Source organism: Acinonyx jubatus, chromosome B4, assembly GCF_027475565.1.
Source record: "Acinonyx jubatus isolate Ajub_Pintada_27869175 chromosome B4, VMU_Ajub_asm_v1.0, whole genome shotgun sequence".
Classification (NCBI taxonomy): domain Eukaryota; kingdom Metazoa; phylum Chordata; class Mammalia; order Carnivora; family Felidae; genus Acinonyx; species Acinonyx jubatus.
The window spans coordinates 110,697,105-110,712,254 of record NC_069387.1 but is presented as its reverse complement, the minus strand read 5'-3'; the positions used below and the strand labels follow the sequence as shown (position 1 = coordinate 110,712,254).

Genomic DNA, 15,150 nt, shown 5'->3' with positions numbered 1-15,150 from the left:
GAAAAGTGAAGAAAGCAACGCTAGACACGCAAGGAAAATTATTTCTTATTAGAACATTTCTAAAATATCCATTTCTAGTATCACTGTATACATTAACTTTTTCTTAATTGGTGAGCTTGTTATAGATTAAATATATTAAAACCAACTTTTTGCATTTAAAATGTTTAAGGCGACATGTTGGCAATTAGAACTCCTTTAACATATTTCAAGAACTCTATACACTATGGCATTTGGATTCGACTGCTTATTTTGAGTGACTATAAAGTAATTTGGGGTTTTTAAAGACTGAGAAGCATTTCTCAAGGTTAGCTTTTCCAAACAGAAAATTGAGTGTTATAAATTCCACCTCCCACAGACCAGAATTCACAACCATTGGTCAGGGGTACATACTACTGGCTCGGCGTCCTCAGTCACTTCGTGCCATTTCACCAAGTAGGAGCCAAAGGTAAGTTTTTACAATTGCTTTCTTCTTGGGTGAGATACTTTTTTTTCTCCTCTAACAACTTTTTGAGAAATAATTCAACTTGCTTTCATATTTCATGGTGAACTTTGATTCAATGGTTTAGGTTTAAGTTTGTTATTTTACGTTTATATTACTCTTGGAAAACTCAAATTTTTAATTAGCTCAGGAATTAATAACACACAGTAAAATGGTTGATCTTAATAGCCAGGAGAGATGCCAATAAAATTGTAGTAGTTTCCAATATATTCCTTAAGTCAAGTGCCCTGACATTGACCATGTTTCTTGCCATTATAGACATGCACTATTGATTAGCATTGATTGAAATATCATGCATGCAAAAGAAGAAAAAGGGAGATTTCATGCGTTTAAAAATATATTGATGATTATATGGCAATTATGCATTTAGAATGTCTTTATAAGCTATATATTTTAAAGTTTTATTATAAGCATAATTTTCAGAATATCATGAAATGGTATAAAGTGGGCAACAAGTTCAAAGATACAACATTAAATACTAGTATAGTTACTTGGAGGAAGAAATGTACTTTTTAAACTAAGCATAGATAGGTGTTCTTCATATTTCTGGGGTTTGCACAGACTGTCTCATTGCTGATAACTTTGAGGGATATGCCCAAAGCAAATAAACTCTAAGAATGTAGATACATACTCACATTTATAGTTTGAAGTGAGAAAAAAATCATCAGCAAGTACATAATTACTTTGAACAATGAAAGTGGCCAGAAATGTAGAAGGAAATGTAAAAAGAAAAGATTTTCTCTAGGTTAGTGGGGTCCACAGTTAATGTTTTCCACTCGACTATGGAAGAATGGTTTGTGGAAAATTTGTAAATCACACTGTTTGATTAAGTAGGACTTTGCTGGTGATTGTGTACAACAGTTCGAAATCTGCAATCCTGCAAAGACCCCTGCAAAGGCAAGTGACATAGAGGCTTGGCTTATCCAGGATGGATAAAAAAATTACTTGAAGAAATCATAGGAGGGAATAAAAAGGAGCTCCTTGTACTGCTTCTTATTCTCAGAGGAATTTCATATGCCTCTGCCTAAATCTGCTTCATAAAGACTTTCTTTCAAGTAACTGAAGGTCAGTTTGTCTGCCAGTGCATTCAAGTTTAAAAGTAATATTTGTCATGAATTCCCTTTTATACGTGTGTATAGGTACAAAACACCATAGGCACTGTTCTTGAAGTAAACCTGAGAAGTGTATCCAAAATACAACACCTTTAAAATTAGACATGCTTGATAAGAAAAGTTTTCCAGATTCTTTGCCTCCTCGAAAAATGATTACCAGGTAACATTTTTGATAGGCCCAATTTAGATGTTTAAAATTAAACGTGAGAGGTTTTCTTTTCCCCTAAAACTAGAACGTATTCAAAGGAGTACATACAGAACTAAAATAATTAAAATGGTAAGATCTTGATCGAAACCCCCCGCCACGATGTTACCATGGAAAATAAGAATTGTGCTTAACAAAGAATTACGAAACAAAAACTTCTTAATCTTATGTGTGTGGAAATCCTCCTCCAAGAAAATCTTGCCTTATAGTGTCTTTTAGGCATGTATTCTGACTGATTCTGAGTTTAAAGCTTAGACAGCTATGAAGAACTGAAATAAAACACGAAGGACTAAAGGAAAAATCATTTTCTGCCTCATTCGGTTAAGAATAAGTTTTGAAAAATATTGCATGAAATAGTAAATTATACACATATTAAATTATGTATACATCAATGATACCCAGAGGCAACAAGGAGGTAAAAAGAAACAAAAAAAGAAAACCTTCATTATTTTGTCTGGAAAAAGCCATAGGCTTAAATGTGCAAGAAACACTTATGAGTCCTAGTTAGATCGCTAGTCAACTCTGCCTCGGTTTCCTCATCTGTAAAATGGAGTTACGGTTATAGTCCTCCGCCACCTCCTTCTCCTTCCTACATCCCAGAGTTGATGAAAGAAACTTAATGTTTAGTAAAAGGTAAAACTCTAAGGCAAAGGCTTTCATGAACAAGTGTATCACAATATTTCTGTGTCCCCTTTTTCCCTGTGTTTCTCTATGAAAGAAACTTAATTTCACTGTACTGACTATATCTACTGTAAAAATGTGGACAGGTTTGTGAATTAATTTGAACATCTGCTATGAATAGCCTTCAGAATCCGTATAATTTCATGTGTTATGTTTATAAATGATCCATATAAAGAAAGCTACCAGCTTGAGTTTCACAGTGTCAAACTGTGAATTTATCATTCCTAGTTAGTGGAAACTATTCCTAAGTTATTATCAATTAGATATTTATACATTTAAGTATTTTTTGTTAGGAAAGCTTGAAAAATGAAAATGTTAGCAAGACTCATTCTGGGACTTGTCATCTTTGATGCTGCTGTGACTGCTCCCACTCTGGACCCCATCAACTATGACTCAGAAACTTACGATGCCACTTTGGACGACCTGGATAATTTATACAACTATGAAAACATACCTATTGGTCAAGCTGAGGTAACTGATTCCTGCCTCTCTTGAGACTTTTAAAAGCATGAATATGGGGAGTTATTGAGATTTGCTCTCTTCAAATAGATTTTTGTTTATTTATAAATAGAGATGTTCTAGCTTAATGGTTTCATATGAACCCTTTCTCCACAATCTGTTCAATCTGTTGGAAGTTAACATTGGGACACTCTTTTGCTTTCGCCTGGTTCACTTCATTTTCTTTATATCTTGTCACAAATTAAAACAACAATAACAAAAAAGAGTTTCTTTCAAGTTAGAACAGAGAGCATTAGAGGAGAAGAGTGGAAATAGTACACGTGTGATAATAAAGAAGTTGGGGAAGTTTGGGGCAAAGGACAAAGAGGAAAATAAATTTGAATAAAATAAGAATGCAAAGAAAGGGCAGTGATTTGGAACTCCACTGTGTTCCAAGAGTGAGTGTGCTTTTCTAAATGACGGATTATCTCTCAGCTAATGTAGGCATTGGCAAGGTTACAGCCCATTACATAAATCTGATATGACATGTTTCCAATTAAATGTTAGACTTTTTACATAACTAAAGGATACAGACTAATTTTTTAAATCAAAACACAAATAGACCTTGAAATGTTGGAGGGTAATTAATGTACAACATTGACAAAAACTAATTAAGCATAAATCAACCAAAAGGGAAGTTACATCACCTTTACAGGATCATAACATATTTTGGGCAGTCACTCAAGTGTAAGTCTTGTTAGAATAATTACTTTTGGTAACTAGGGAAATAAAATATTTTGACAAAAGCATTTATTTAAATTGTATGGACGTAGCTATATCTTTATTAAGAGGATATGCATTCTCATTATTGTTTATGTTGCCTTATGAAATTTAATAATCAAATTTTTGCAATGCGATGACTCTCACATCTTCTTCCCCACCCCATTTTCCTTTCCATCCTCCTCTCTTTTGTTTTTACGCTCTTCCCACCCCATTCCTTCTCTGTCTCCCTCTTTCCTTATTTTTAGTAAAGTTTTAGGCTTGACAGAAGACCACTTGTATTCTGCACATTTGGTTGTGATTGTTTTCCAAGTCTTTATACATTGTTTGATTCATTTTGCTGTATGACTTCTACTATGTTAAGGGAATTTTCTGTAGAGTTTATAGTCATTAACACTAGTCTTGCTATACATGTTCTCTAGATCTCCAATCTAATGCATCAGTTTAGAATATAAGGAGAAACTTTGTCAGTGCTTAACTCCTCTGCTCTGCTCCTTTTCCCATTTTGCATAAATATTTAAAAAAAAAGACTCAGTATGTATCTGCAGTTATCTACCAAGCTAAATATTTTAGTTTTAAATGTACTGTCATTCCTCCAAAAGATATTTCATAGGATCAAAGAGGTTTGATGAGTATCATCAGTGAATCCTCTGTTGTGAGTAGGCCTGTGGAGTGGGTTCTAGAGACTGCTCAAGGCTGCCCTAGATAAAATTTTGAAGGAGATGAGCTTTATCTGTAGACCTCTTTAAAGCCATTCCTTGATGTCAGAATCCCTTTTTGCTGCACAGACATTCTCAAGAGATTCTGAAGTTCTTTGTGCCATCAAGAAGCTTAAGGTGATAAATGTATCTCTATAAAGATGGTTTCGTATCCAACCCTTCCTCAGTATTTGCTTATTCTGGAAGAGCAACCTTCTTGCAAGGTACCAAATATGTGGCATTGTATCCTGTTACTTCATTCAAATATGCTTAATTTTCACACTGACGTAGGCAAACTCAGCATCCTTAACAACTCTCTCCAGAGAGCCACAAAATAATCTCTTGTTGATGACTGAAATACATAAGTCATCCCTGATTTAATAATCTTTTGTGATGAAGAAAACCAGTTTATAGATAGATGATATACATATACACATATACCTGTGCTATAATGAAAATGTAACACATTTGAAAACAAACTATGCATAATTTTTTAATTTTACCAAGTTGGTCCAGTAGCAAAAACCAATTCACCAATCCACCCACCCACCACCTATGAAAAAACAAAATACAAAAACAATGTAATATAATAAATAAAATGACCTGAGGAATAAAATTCAGAACTTAAGCTCAGATCTTAACAAGTTGTTAATGTAAATTTCTTTAGAAACAAAGAACTAATATTCAATTCCTTATGAGAAGATGTGAAATGAAGCCAATAGATCCAGCCATGCTGCATGGATTCTAGAATGTAGTTACTCATTACCTGAATTTCTTGACTTTAGTCATGGAAATTCAGATTCTGACAACTCCTGATAAGCTTCTTTATCTCATATTTATCAACTAAGAACAGTTGTTCTACATTTTCTTATTCCTGTATGACACTTTTTGAGTGAACACACTGGTAACTTACCCATATAAGGTACAGTTGATAAAAAAAATTCATGGTAAATGAAGCACATGGAGAATGGTAAGATAAGGTTCTTTTCTTTTATGTCTTCAATCCCAAGAGTGTGGTTCTGACTATGTTAGTCTAGAATTTATTTCATTTCTAGAAAAGGCAAGTTTATATTTTAGAATTATAAATTTATAGAATAACCGAGCAATGTTTCTAAAATATATGCCAGTTTCTTTCTTACAAATTTTAAGACTTGCATCTTGGGCCAATATAATAGACCCTCTAGACTTTGAATGATTTACCCTTAAGGCCTTAGACATATGAGGTAGGCAGAAATCTAAGATGTCCCCTAAGTGACTCCTTCCCTGGTGTGTCCATGCCCTCTATAATTCTCAACATCATAACTGTATTGGGATATCAGGCTTATAATTAGGTTATTTTATATGGCACAACTGAAATTTAAAAAGGGAGATTCTACTGGTTGGCTTGATCTATACTAATGAGTCCTTTAAAACAGTGTCTTGAGGTCAGGGACAAATTTTAAAGCATGAAATGAATTCAAGGAAATGGAAAACTATTTGTTGCTGGCTTTAAAGATGGATGGGTCCACATAGCAAGGAATGCAGGAAGTCTCTAAATTTTGAGAGTGGCTGACAGCCAGAGAGCATAATGGAAACCACAGTCCTCTAGATATAAGGAACCCAGAGGTATACCTGAGATCACAGCCCTGGCCATTAGCTTGATTTTAGCCTTGTGAGACCCTGGGCAGATGTCTGGCCATTCCTGGACTTCTGACCATTCCCAGCCATTCCTGGACTTCCAACTCACAGAAACTGTTAGTTAAAAATGGGTATAGATTTAAGCTGCTAAATGTACAGCAATTTGCTTTGCAGCCATAGAAAACTAATACAATATGTAATAATGTAAATTTTTTTCTGAAAACCAAATTTGAATTGTACTGCTGCAAGGCTTGCATTTGTGAATCCAGTGATTTATCTAGCAATGAGCCAAACCACCCCTCCAACCCCAGAGTTAGAATCTCAATAGAGCTTTGTCGATTTCTACTGGTGGTAGTATATTCATTACCTCCCTAGTGAGTGAAAGGGTCATGAAAGAATTTCTAGTTTTGAAAATGACATGCAGGAATAGTATTCCAGACTGCTGACTTAAGTGATTTCTGATGATTTAGAATATTCAGACTCTGCTGGATTCTGTGTTAGAAGCAGATCTTAGGCTCAGCAATTCCATCATAATGCTCTATGTTACCCAGTGGATAATGGATAAACTTGCTGGCATAACATAAATTTTTTTCAGTCTTTTACTTAGCCTTTATTTTAATTTAATGGTACAAGTGAGAATTGGTTACAAGCCGTAAGACAAAAATATGAACTTTTTGCTTTCTGATGAATATTAGCTAACCTTGATTGAGCACTTTTTATGTGCTGAGTACTATTCTAGGCCTGTCACATGCATGATCTCATTACTCACAACAAAACTAGGAAGTGATATTGTTCTTTTCATTGAATACATGAGACTATTGCGATAAAGAGCGGTTAAGTAACTTGATTAAGATCATAGTTGTTAATGACATATAATTATAGTGATATTATCTTCTCGTATCAGAAAATAATTTCCAGCAGGTTAATAAAAAATATATATTATCCTCCCTCCATTTTCTACCATTTTCCAAATTGTCCTTTTAACTTGATACTTGTTTTAGTAGAACTGAATGCTGGTGCTCCAACACTGCTAAAAGCATTTGTTCTATGGGTGAATAATGTCATCTAGAAGTAAATTTTAGAGACAGTTGACTTACCCAACTTGTAAGAAAGAATGGCTTAAGACTAACTACTTCAGGAGCTCCTGTGTGTATCAGTAGGTTGAGCGCCTGACTTCGGCTCAAGTCATGATCTCGTGGTTTGTGAGTTCAAGCCCCACGTCGGATGCTAGCTCGGAGCCTGGAGCCTGCTTCAGATTCTGTGTCTCCCTCTCTCTCTCTGTCCCTCCTCCACTTGTGCTCTGTCTCTCTCTCTCAAAAATGAATAAATGTAAAAAAAAATTAAAATAAAAAAAGACTACTTCAAAGATTAATTGTAGATAGTCATCCTCCAACATAGTATATCTATGCTATGGGGAATTGCCTATAGCTATCTCTCTATGTCTCTATTTCTATCCATCTATCTCTCTATCCATCTATCTATCTAACATCTATCTATCCATCCATCCAATGTAGATATAGATACAAATATAAATATAGATAGATATATAAAATCATAAATATTTGGTGGTTTAGACTCCACGGAAACATTTTGTTATTTGCCTTAAAGTTTTCATCAGCACACAGTTAAAAATTTGATATTCTTTGAGTGATTTAAACTGAGACTGTATTTTTGATTAAGTTAGGTATTTGATGCTTCTGTTTCCATGGTATAGTTTTGGGGTTATTGATTAATCATTTCTCTTAGGTCTCAGAAAAACATTGGCCTGCCCATGAGTTATTTCCTTTGCCCAGAAAAGTACTCAGTGGCAGTATTAGTATTTATGGAGCATATGAACTTCCGTTCCTGCAGTAACCTTTCCTTGGCTCCATCCAATCAGATTTACCCCCCCCCATCCTGCCTCACTCTAGTCTTATATAATTACTTGTACGTAATTGCATCTGCAGTGTCTCTGCATCTTTAATAAACACCATAAATGTTGTATCACAGAGCCCTGTGGAGCACTTGGTTGTACTTAATGTGGGATAGCATGAGGGGCACTTACAGTGATGCCATACAATGCTCTTCAGGAGGATATGGGGTAGACATTTCTCTCAGGCCTCAGTACCCAAATGGGTTGCAAATTTTCAGGAATGTGCTTATTTTCTGGGCTCTACATCTTGTAAATAATTGTGTTTGTCATTTTGCTCAGAAATTTGGGCCCTGAATTTTTGCTGCATTCTTTCCTCATTTTATATTACTTCCCCCACCTTTACTTTCCCATCATCCTAATCTCCTCGTGTAGATTGTTTGAAGAATTACCATACGTGCTTTTAAAACTGCCTCATATTCTTTCTGGAATAGGATGGAGTAAGCATTCATAGCTAAATGGCAATAACTAATAAAGGGATATCAGTAATAATTGACCCATAGGGATTTTTTTGAATGAGAGGTGCCTTCCTTGCTATTACTCTCCATTGATCTTAAAATTAGGCCATTGTTTTCTTTTTCATAAGGAGAAAAAGTAGTGAACTTATTTAAAATCATCCCAAAGAAAATCACCATTGAAAGAAATGAATTAAGCTTAAAAAATAGCTTTCAGGGATGAAGAAGCGATAAGATTCATCAAAGGAATGAAAGTTAAATTTAGTGGAGTTGTAGAAATGGGCAAGTATTCAGTGAAGGCAGTTGTATCCAGGAACAGTTGAACAATGGTTTCTTTTCAGTTGCCATAATGGTAATATGATGCCATGCAGAATAATTTTAGAACAAATGTTGGTGCCCTGTAACACTAGAAATTGCTTAAGAAAATGACATTAACTTTGAGCTACTCATAGAATCAATGTCCACTTCAGATAATGATATATAAAAAGTATTTTAATTAGGTTATCTAAATATGATAAATTGGTATAGAGCTTTGGTAATGCTAACAGATAACATCTTTGTATTTTCTGAACAGAAAGCAATTAATCAGTAATATTTCTACTGGTAATTATTTCCTCTGGTAATAAAGATATGGAATACTTTTATCTTTTATCTTTTTTTACCTTTATATTTGGAATGATGTCTCACTTTGGCCAGTTTATGAAATATATTTAAAAGTTTCAAACTTATGGTTTGCATATAAAATACTTTTTATTGGAAGAGGTAACTTAAACTCAGCCTGAATTAAATGTTCTTTTCAGAATTTGGCAAAAAATAAAAGCTAATATTTCTCCTCACCCTCCCTCCTCACCAAAGACACTCTGGAGAAAGTGGGGGGGGGGGGTAGAATTTTGCTGATGAGCTTTTAATATGGTTGTCTGATTGACTTTCCATATGCTTCTTTTAAAAACAGTGTTAAACTATTTGAATCTCATTTTAAAACTATTTGAAAACTTTAAGAAAATGCAACAAACATACAATCATATAGGCTCATCAGGAAACAAAAGAACACTGATAGTCTTTGCCAGTGACTTATTTGTGTTTGTATTATACGTTATTTATGAGACCACAAGCCTAAGTTAATTCTCATAACTATCCTTTGAAATGATAAATTATTCTATTATTATTATTATTAACAATTGAAGATCAGAATTTTGCCCAAGGTTATTCAGCTAGTACGTTTCAGAGTAAAATTTAAACCAGATTGTTTTAATGCCAAACCAGAGAGACTTTGGCATTAAAAGCTTCCATTATTTTCCTTCTTCTTCTCTTTAATCTTTACTTCTTTTAGCTGTGTCCAATATTGAGGTTTCTTTCCTCTGAGATTAAGTAATTTGATTATTAGGAATCAGAAAAGCAAGAATTCAAGTGATTATAATTAACACAATATCTAAGCATCTGTCTTAGCTGTCAAAGTATTTAAGGGAGCAAGAGGTAAGACAATCCCTCTGAACTGAAAGCTGCTTTGTGAGAAATGTGAGGATTGAGCAATCTTCGCCAAACACATTTCTTCCTCATCCATTTTCAAGATAAAATAGAAAATAAGATACAGCTTTCATTGCCAGTGTCCATGGTCACATTCTTTTAGATAATTAATATGGATCAGTTAAATCAATTTGTACACCAGGCTGATATTTAGAGAAGAATTCCACCACGCTTAAGATATCTACATGCCAGTCTATGAAATCCTTATGAATGCTTCGCTAGTAACCCAGGCTGAATATATGAGAACCTTTTAACACCTTTGGAAGCCAATTGTTGACATAATGGTAACAACAGGGAATGGCTTCAAGATTTCTTATCAACTGTGTGGGACAATTTTGAGAAAAGAGAAATTTAAAATTCCATTCCGTTTAACAAAAACCTTATTCTGTGCAAATATAAAATCCAAATAACATTCTGGATTTCTATTTTTTTTTAATGAGAAGCAGATCTGTAATTTAAATATTTTCTGCTGAAGGCCTGGACTTACTGGTTAGGAATTGACTGGCAGAGTGAGGATCTTAATCAAAATGAATACATAGGTGAGGACATTTGTTTTCCAATCTGACTTTGGTTGGGCATTTAAATTATTAAACCACACACTACAAAGAATAATGTAACAAACCACTAACTTTGGGTATTAACCCAAAACTGTGGTTAACCACAGTCGTCAGATTAGTGCCTGATTCAGTAAATCCTAGTGCATGGAGGGACAAAGCAATGTATGTTCTTGACAGGCAGACAATTCTCCCCAAAAGGGAGGGTGAACCACTCAGTCCTAGTATCTTCTGCCATCCACCAATTAGCCTAGTCATTCTTTTTCAGGAAGAGTGAATGAAAGAGCCAACAGAAGATGCACTCACCTCCCAGGATGGTGGCCTTCAAGCCATTAGGCTTAACTGTTAAGTTCAAGATAGCTCTTCCCATTTTTAGGACAATCACGCTCCCATCTTTATGAGACCTACCACCATGACAGTCAGCACTCTTAGGCATGTATGGCAGAATGGTAGAATGTAGATTTTGATCCCAAAAGCTCTGAAATGATCCAAGAGCATCAGTGAATTTATCTCAAAGGCCGTCCTGCACCTGAGATTGATATCTCACTCTCACTTGTATGTTCTACCTAAAATTATATCAAGCCACATTAATAATAGAGCTTAGGAAAGACTCTGAAATGAAATGAAATTCTGAGTAAATATACTCCAATAAAACAATTCCAAGGGCACCTGGGTGGCTCAGTCAGTTAAGCCTCCAACTTTGGCTCAGGTCATGATCTCACAGTTCCTGAGTTTGAGCCCCATGTCGGGCTCTGTGCTGACAGCTCAAAGCGTAAAGCCTGCTTTGGATTATGTGTCTCTTTCTCTCTATGCCTCCCCTGACTCTCTCTCTCTCTCTCTCTCTCTCTCTTTCTCAAAATAAGTAAACATTAAAAAAAAATCCAGAAACATAAAGATAACACAAATCTGTGTATATTTCCCCTACTTCTATGAAGCTTGTGTGGAAAAATAAAGGACCAAAGATTAATATCCATCTCCTGCAAATTAAAGTCTGAATTTGTTTAAATCCAAAGAGATTACAGTACAAAATCAGCATTGTTTGACTTTGATTGAAAAAGCCAAAGAACTTCCTTTTCCTAATTCTTTTTGCTTCTCTTCATCTTACCTGGGCCAAGCTGGACTCTCTCGGTAACACCATGACTGATTTCTTCCAGATACAGGTGTAGTTCCTTCAGAAGCACATACTTTGCTAGTAGTTCACTACAGTCTCCCATGACTTTGATATTTTAAGAGAATGAAGCATTAAGTGTGCATGCAGTATTATCACAAAAATGGCCCTAACCCCCATCAGATTTAAAGAACAGATTAATCCCGAGTGTCCAAAATTAATTATTCCAAGCAAAAGGGTATTCCCCCAGACCAGTACATAGTGTTGGCAGATACTCAAGAAGAGACCTGGAGCTACTTAAGAAAAATCAGGAGATGGAAAAAAAAAAAAAAACAAAAAACCTTGGTTTAGCCTCATCCAGATGTTGGTCAGCTGGTGTTTATTGTCCCTAGTTTGCAAATTTTGAGCTCAAACACGGGGAGAAATCTTCCATCAGGAGTTCAATTATGGCACAGTTTTACCATTCTCAGAGTAGCTTTTCTCAAAATGTAGTTTTTGAACTAGCAGTATCAGTATCACCCGGGAGCTAGTCAGGAATGCAAATTCTCAGGTCCCAACCCAGACCTACTGAGTCAGAAACTCTAGAGAGAGCCAGGAATCAGCGATTTTAACTCCTCTGTCATTCTGATGCACCTGTGAGCAGCACTGAACTAGGAAACACTCCCTAAAATAATGGCTCTTTTCTCAGAGTAGCATTTGAGATATTTTTGTTTTCCAGCATCTTTTTAAAACATACAATGGCGGCCGGCCCAGTTACCAGGTCAAAGTTTCTTCCTCTTTTTGCATACTCAAAGCCTTTGAGTGTCTAATTTCCTGCTAAATTCTGGGTTTCTGGCACCTGATTCTGCATTGTGTATTCTGTCAGGTGACAGATTATCTTGTGAACAAGAATTTTCAGCCAGTAGGGTTCTCCAGCTTGAAAGCTATGCCAGTGGCTTATCCATGGCTTCCTGCTATGGAATTCAAGAAATTTACCTCCCAGAGACCTTTCCCTTCTTCCCCTTTTTTTTTTTTTTTTTTTTTTTTTTCCCCAGCTGGAGAATCAACCTCAGCAGATTCTTGAACTGGAACTGTCATGGATGTTTGTGAAGCTTCTGGCCCCGGGAGCCTAGTGAAAAACAATCCTTCTACCACATTCTCATCAAGAATTTACTAAACTCTCAAAGTTCCAGGACTTAATTAGTATTTCTGTCTCCTACATGCTATTCAGTGAAGTACATTTCCCTTTTAGTGTGGGGGTTCTCAACTTTGGCCACATATTTGAATCACTGCTAGAGGTTTTAGAAATCCTAACACCTAGGCCACACCCCAGACTATTGAAATCAGAATCTCTTGGGATAGGCCCAGATCCAGTGTTTGACTTCCCTCAGCTGGGAAGTGTGAGTCAGTTGCTGGTTTGTTGTTGTTGTTTTTTTTTTTTTCTAAATTATTTTAATAGTTCTAAATTATTTTCTAAATTTTTTTTCTAAATTATTTTTTCTAAATTGTTTTACATTTTTGGTGCCCATGCAATGTATGCCTTCTCATTTTTTGTCCAGTCCAAACTTTTGCTTTTCTAACATACTCCTGTAGATTTTGCCTTGTGGCATCTCACATAATGACATATATTTTAAAAAAAAAAGTAAATTATAAATATGCCAGAAATAACATCTTTCAAAAAAAGTTTGGAAATCTTATATTTTAGAGTTGGGTAATCCTACCCTGACCATGTTCTCCCATCATACTAATTTCTAACCTGAGATTGAAAGTGACCTATTATTGTCTTGATTAGCTCTCTTTCAATATGCCTAATTTTCACTAGATCTTCCCCAATTTCCTATATTCATATGGACAAGTCCTGCTTAAACTGGTCTTGAGTTTGCTAGGAATACAGAGGCTTACCTTATGTTTGTTAAGGTACACACTCACAGGCATGGAAATAGTTCAAGAATCATTGCTTGGTAATGTTGTCCCTCATTAGGTTGTAAAATTACTAGCTTTTGATGTCAACTCAGCCAATATGAGATGCAAATAAGTGAGATCTAAAGGGTAATCACAGTGAATCATGCCAGTCTCTCTGCTCACATTCAGTGTGGGCTTTAAAGAGGTAAACGGTATGGATGCAAATATATATTATACACTCCATTTCTTAACATATGAGAAGAATAACAAAGAAAATAAATATATAAGATATTGAGGCTGGATCAAATTTTCTCATAAGTTATCTTATTAAGTTATCTTTGGAGTTATGATATCAAAACTCTGATTAAAGTATTAAATGTGAAAGAAATCAAATCCAGGATATTTAAAATTAAAAAAAAAATCCTCCTACTAAAACTATACTGAATCTGTAATATATAGAGAGATAAAGGAGATTGAAAAGGATCAGTACATTCTGATACTGAGAGAAGTAAGGAAGATCATCAAATCAAATATTTTCAAGGCCAATCAACTACTACTTAACAGCCTTCAATTGGCAGGATGATTCAATCCTGAAACTAATAGTAAAAATTTATGGCCATCAACAAACTTAAAGATTTTGATCCCTAGAAAAACAGCACCTCCTTCGCCTTATGCTATTACAAAGCTGACTTACCTATTGTCTTTTGTTCTGGTGCTATGGTCAACAACAATCTTTTGATCATGATTAGGTTCCCAGGTGAGACTACAGAGGCTACAGGGGATATATTGGTGGCAGTAAGTGCCTTCAGGTTAGCATTCTGGTCTAGTTCAGTTTTTGCATTTGTTTAAACAAATTCTGTCTCTAAAAGATAAAGTCAGGTTTCTAAATTTGTAAAAATTTTTTAAGGTTTTACCACTGGAACTAAACAGTAGAAATAAATAACATAATAATTATCTATTTCAAAGCGAATTGGCTATTAGCTAATAGCTAATTGGCTATTAGCTATCTGGTCCTCCCTGCTGCACGTTTTCCTATTCAAAATGTCTATTATTACCCTCTGATAATATATACATCATCATCATCATCATCATCACCATGAGTGAATAGCAATTTTATGCAGATAAGTTCTATGTATTAAAAGGCATGGCTTATTATACTTTGTGAATCAATAAAGTCTGTGCTAGAAGGAATAATTTGCTTTGTGTAAAGATAGGAAAGATCAAAACTTAAAATATTACTAAATTGCTCTGTCAAAAAAAAAAGCTAGAGTTTATAAGGTTCCAAATCTCTTGGTTTTCAGTCCAACTTCTTTGTTTTCAATTACTGTGATTGACTCTTTCTCTCTCTCTCTCTCTCTCTCTCTCTCTCTCTCTCACCTCTCTCTCTCTCTCTCTCTCTCTCTCTCTCTCTCTCTCCCCCTATCCTCATGAGATTACTGATTTCAGCCTACACTAAATTGTCCTTCTGGCATCCCTACTTGGGGAATAAGGGAGGTAAGGGGAAAGGGAATGTGAACTGACTTTATTATTAGATAATGTTTCTAAAATGTTTCTAAAGCCTTTGCCAAAGTTCCAATATTATTTGGAGACATTCAATTAGAACTAGATGATACATTTTGTGAGAACTAAGATATTGAAAATCTATTAAGTTTTTCTGGAGCCTAATGGAATGGTGGTGAATGGAGTCCT

At 35.1% G+C, this 15,150-nt stretch overlaps 1 protein-coding gene across 2 annotated transcripts in view; it reads left to right on the top strand.

Moving 5' to 3' along the window:
- The first annotated feature begins 301 nt into the window (after positions 1–301).
- Positions 302–15,150, top strand: part of EPYC (epiphycan) — a 36,184-nt gene continuing 21,335 nt past the window's right edge. Inside the window, exons 1-2 of one of the 2 annotated variants that reach the window (XM_015080840.3) lie at positions 302–445; positions 2,791–2,968. In XM_015080840.3, coding sequence (XP_014936326.1) covers positions 2,804–2,968 — 165 coding nt within the window. In that variant the 5' untranslated portion in view covers positions 302–445; positions 2,791–2,803. The remainder of the gene's footprint in view (positions 446–2,790; positions 2,969–15,150) is intronic. The other variant, XM_053226591.1, reaches the window with a different exon arrangement.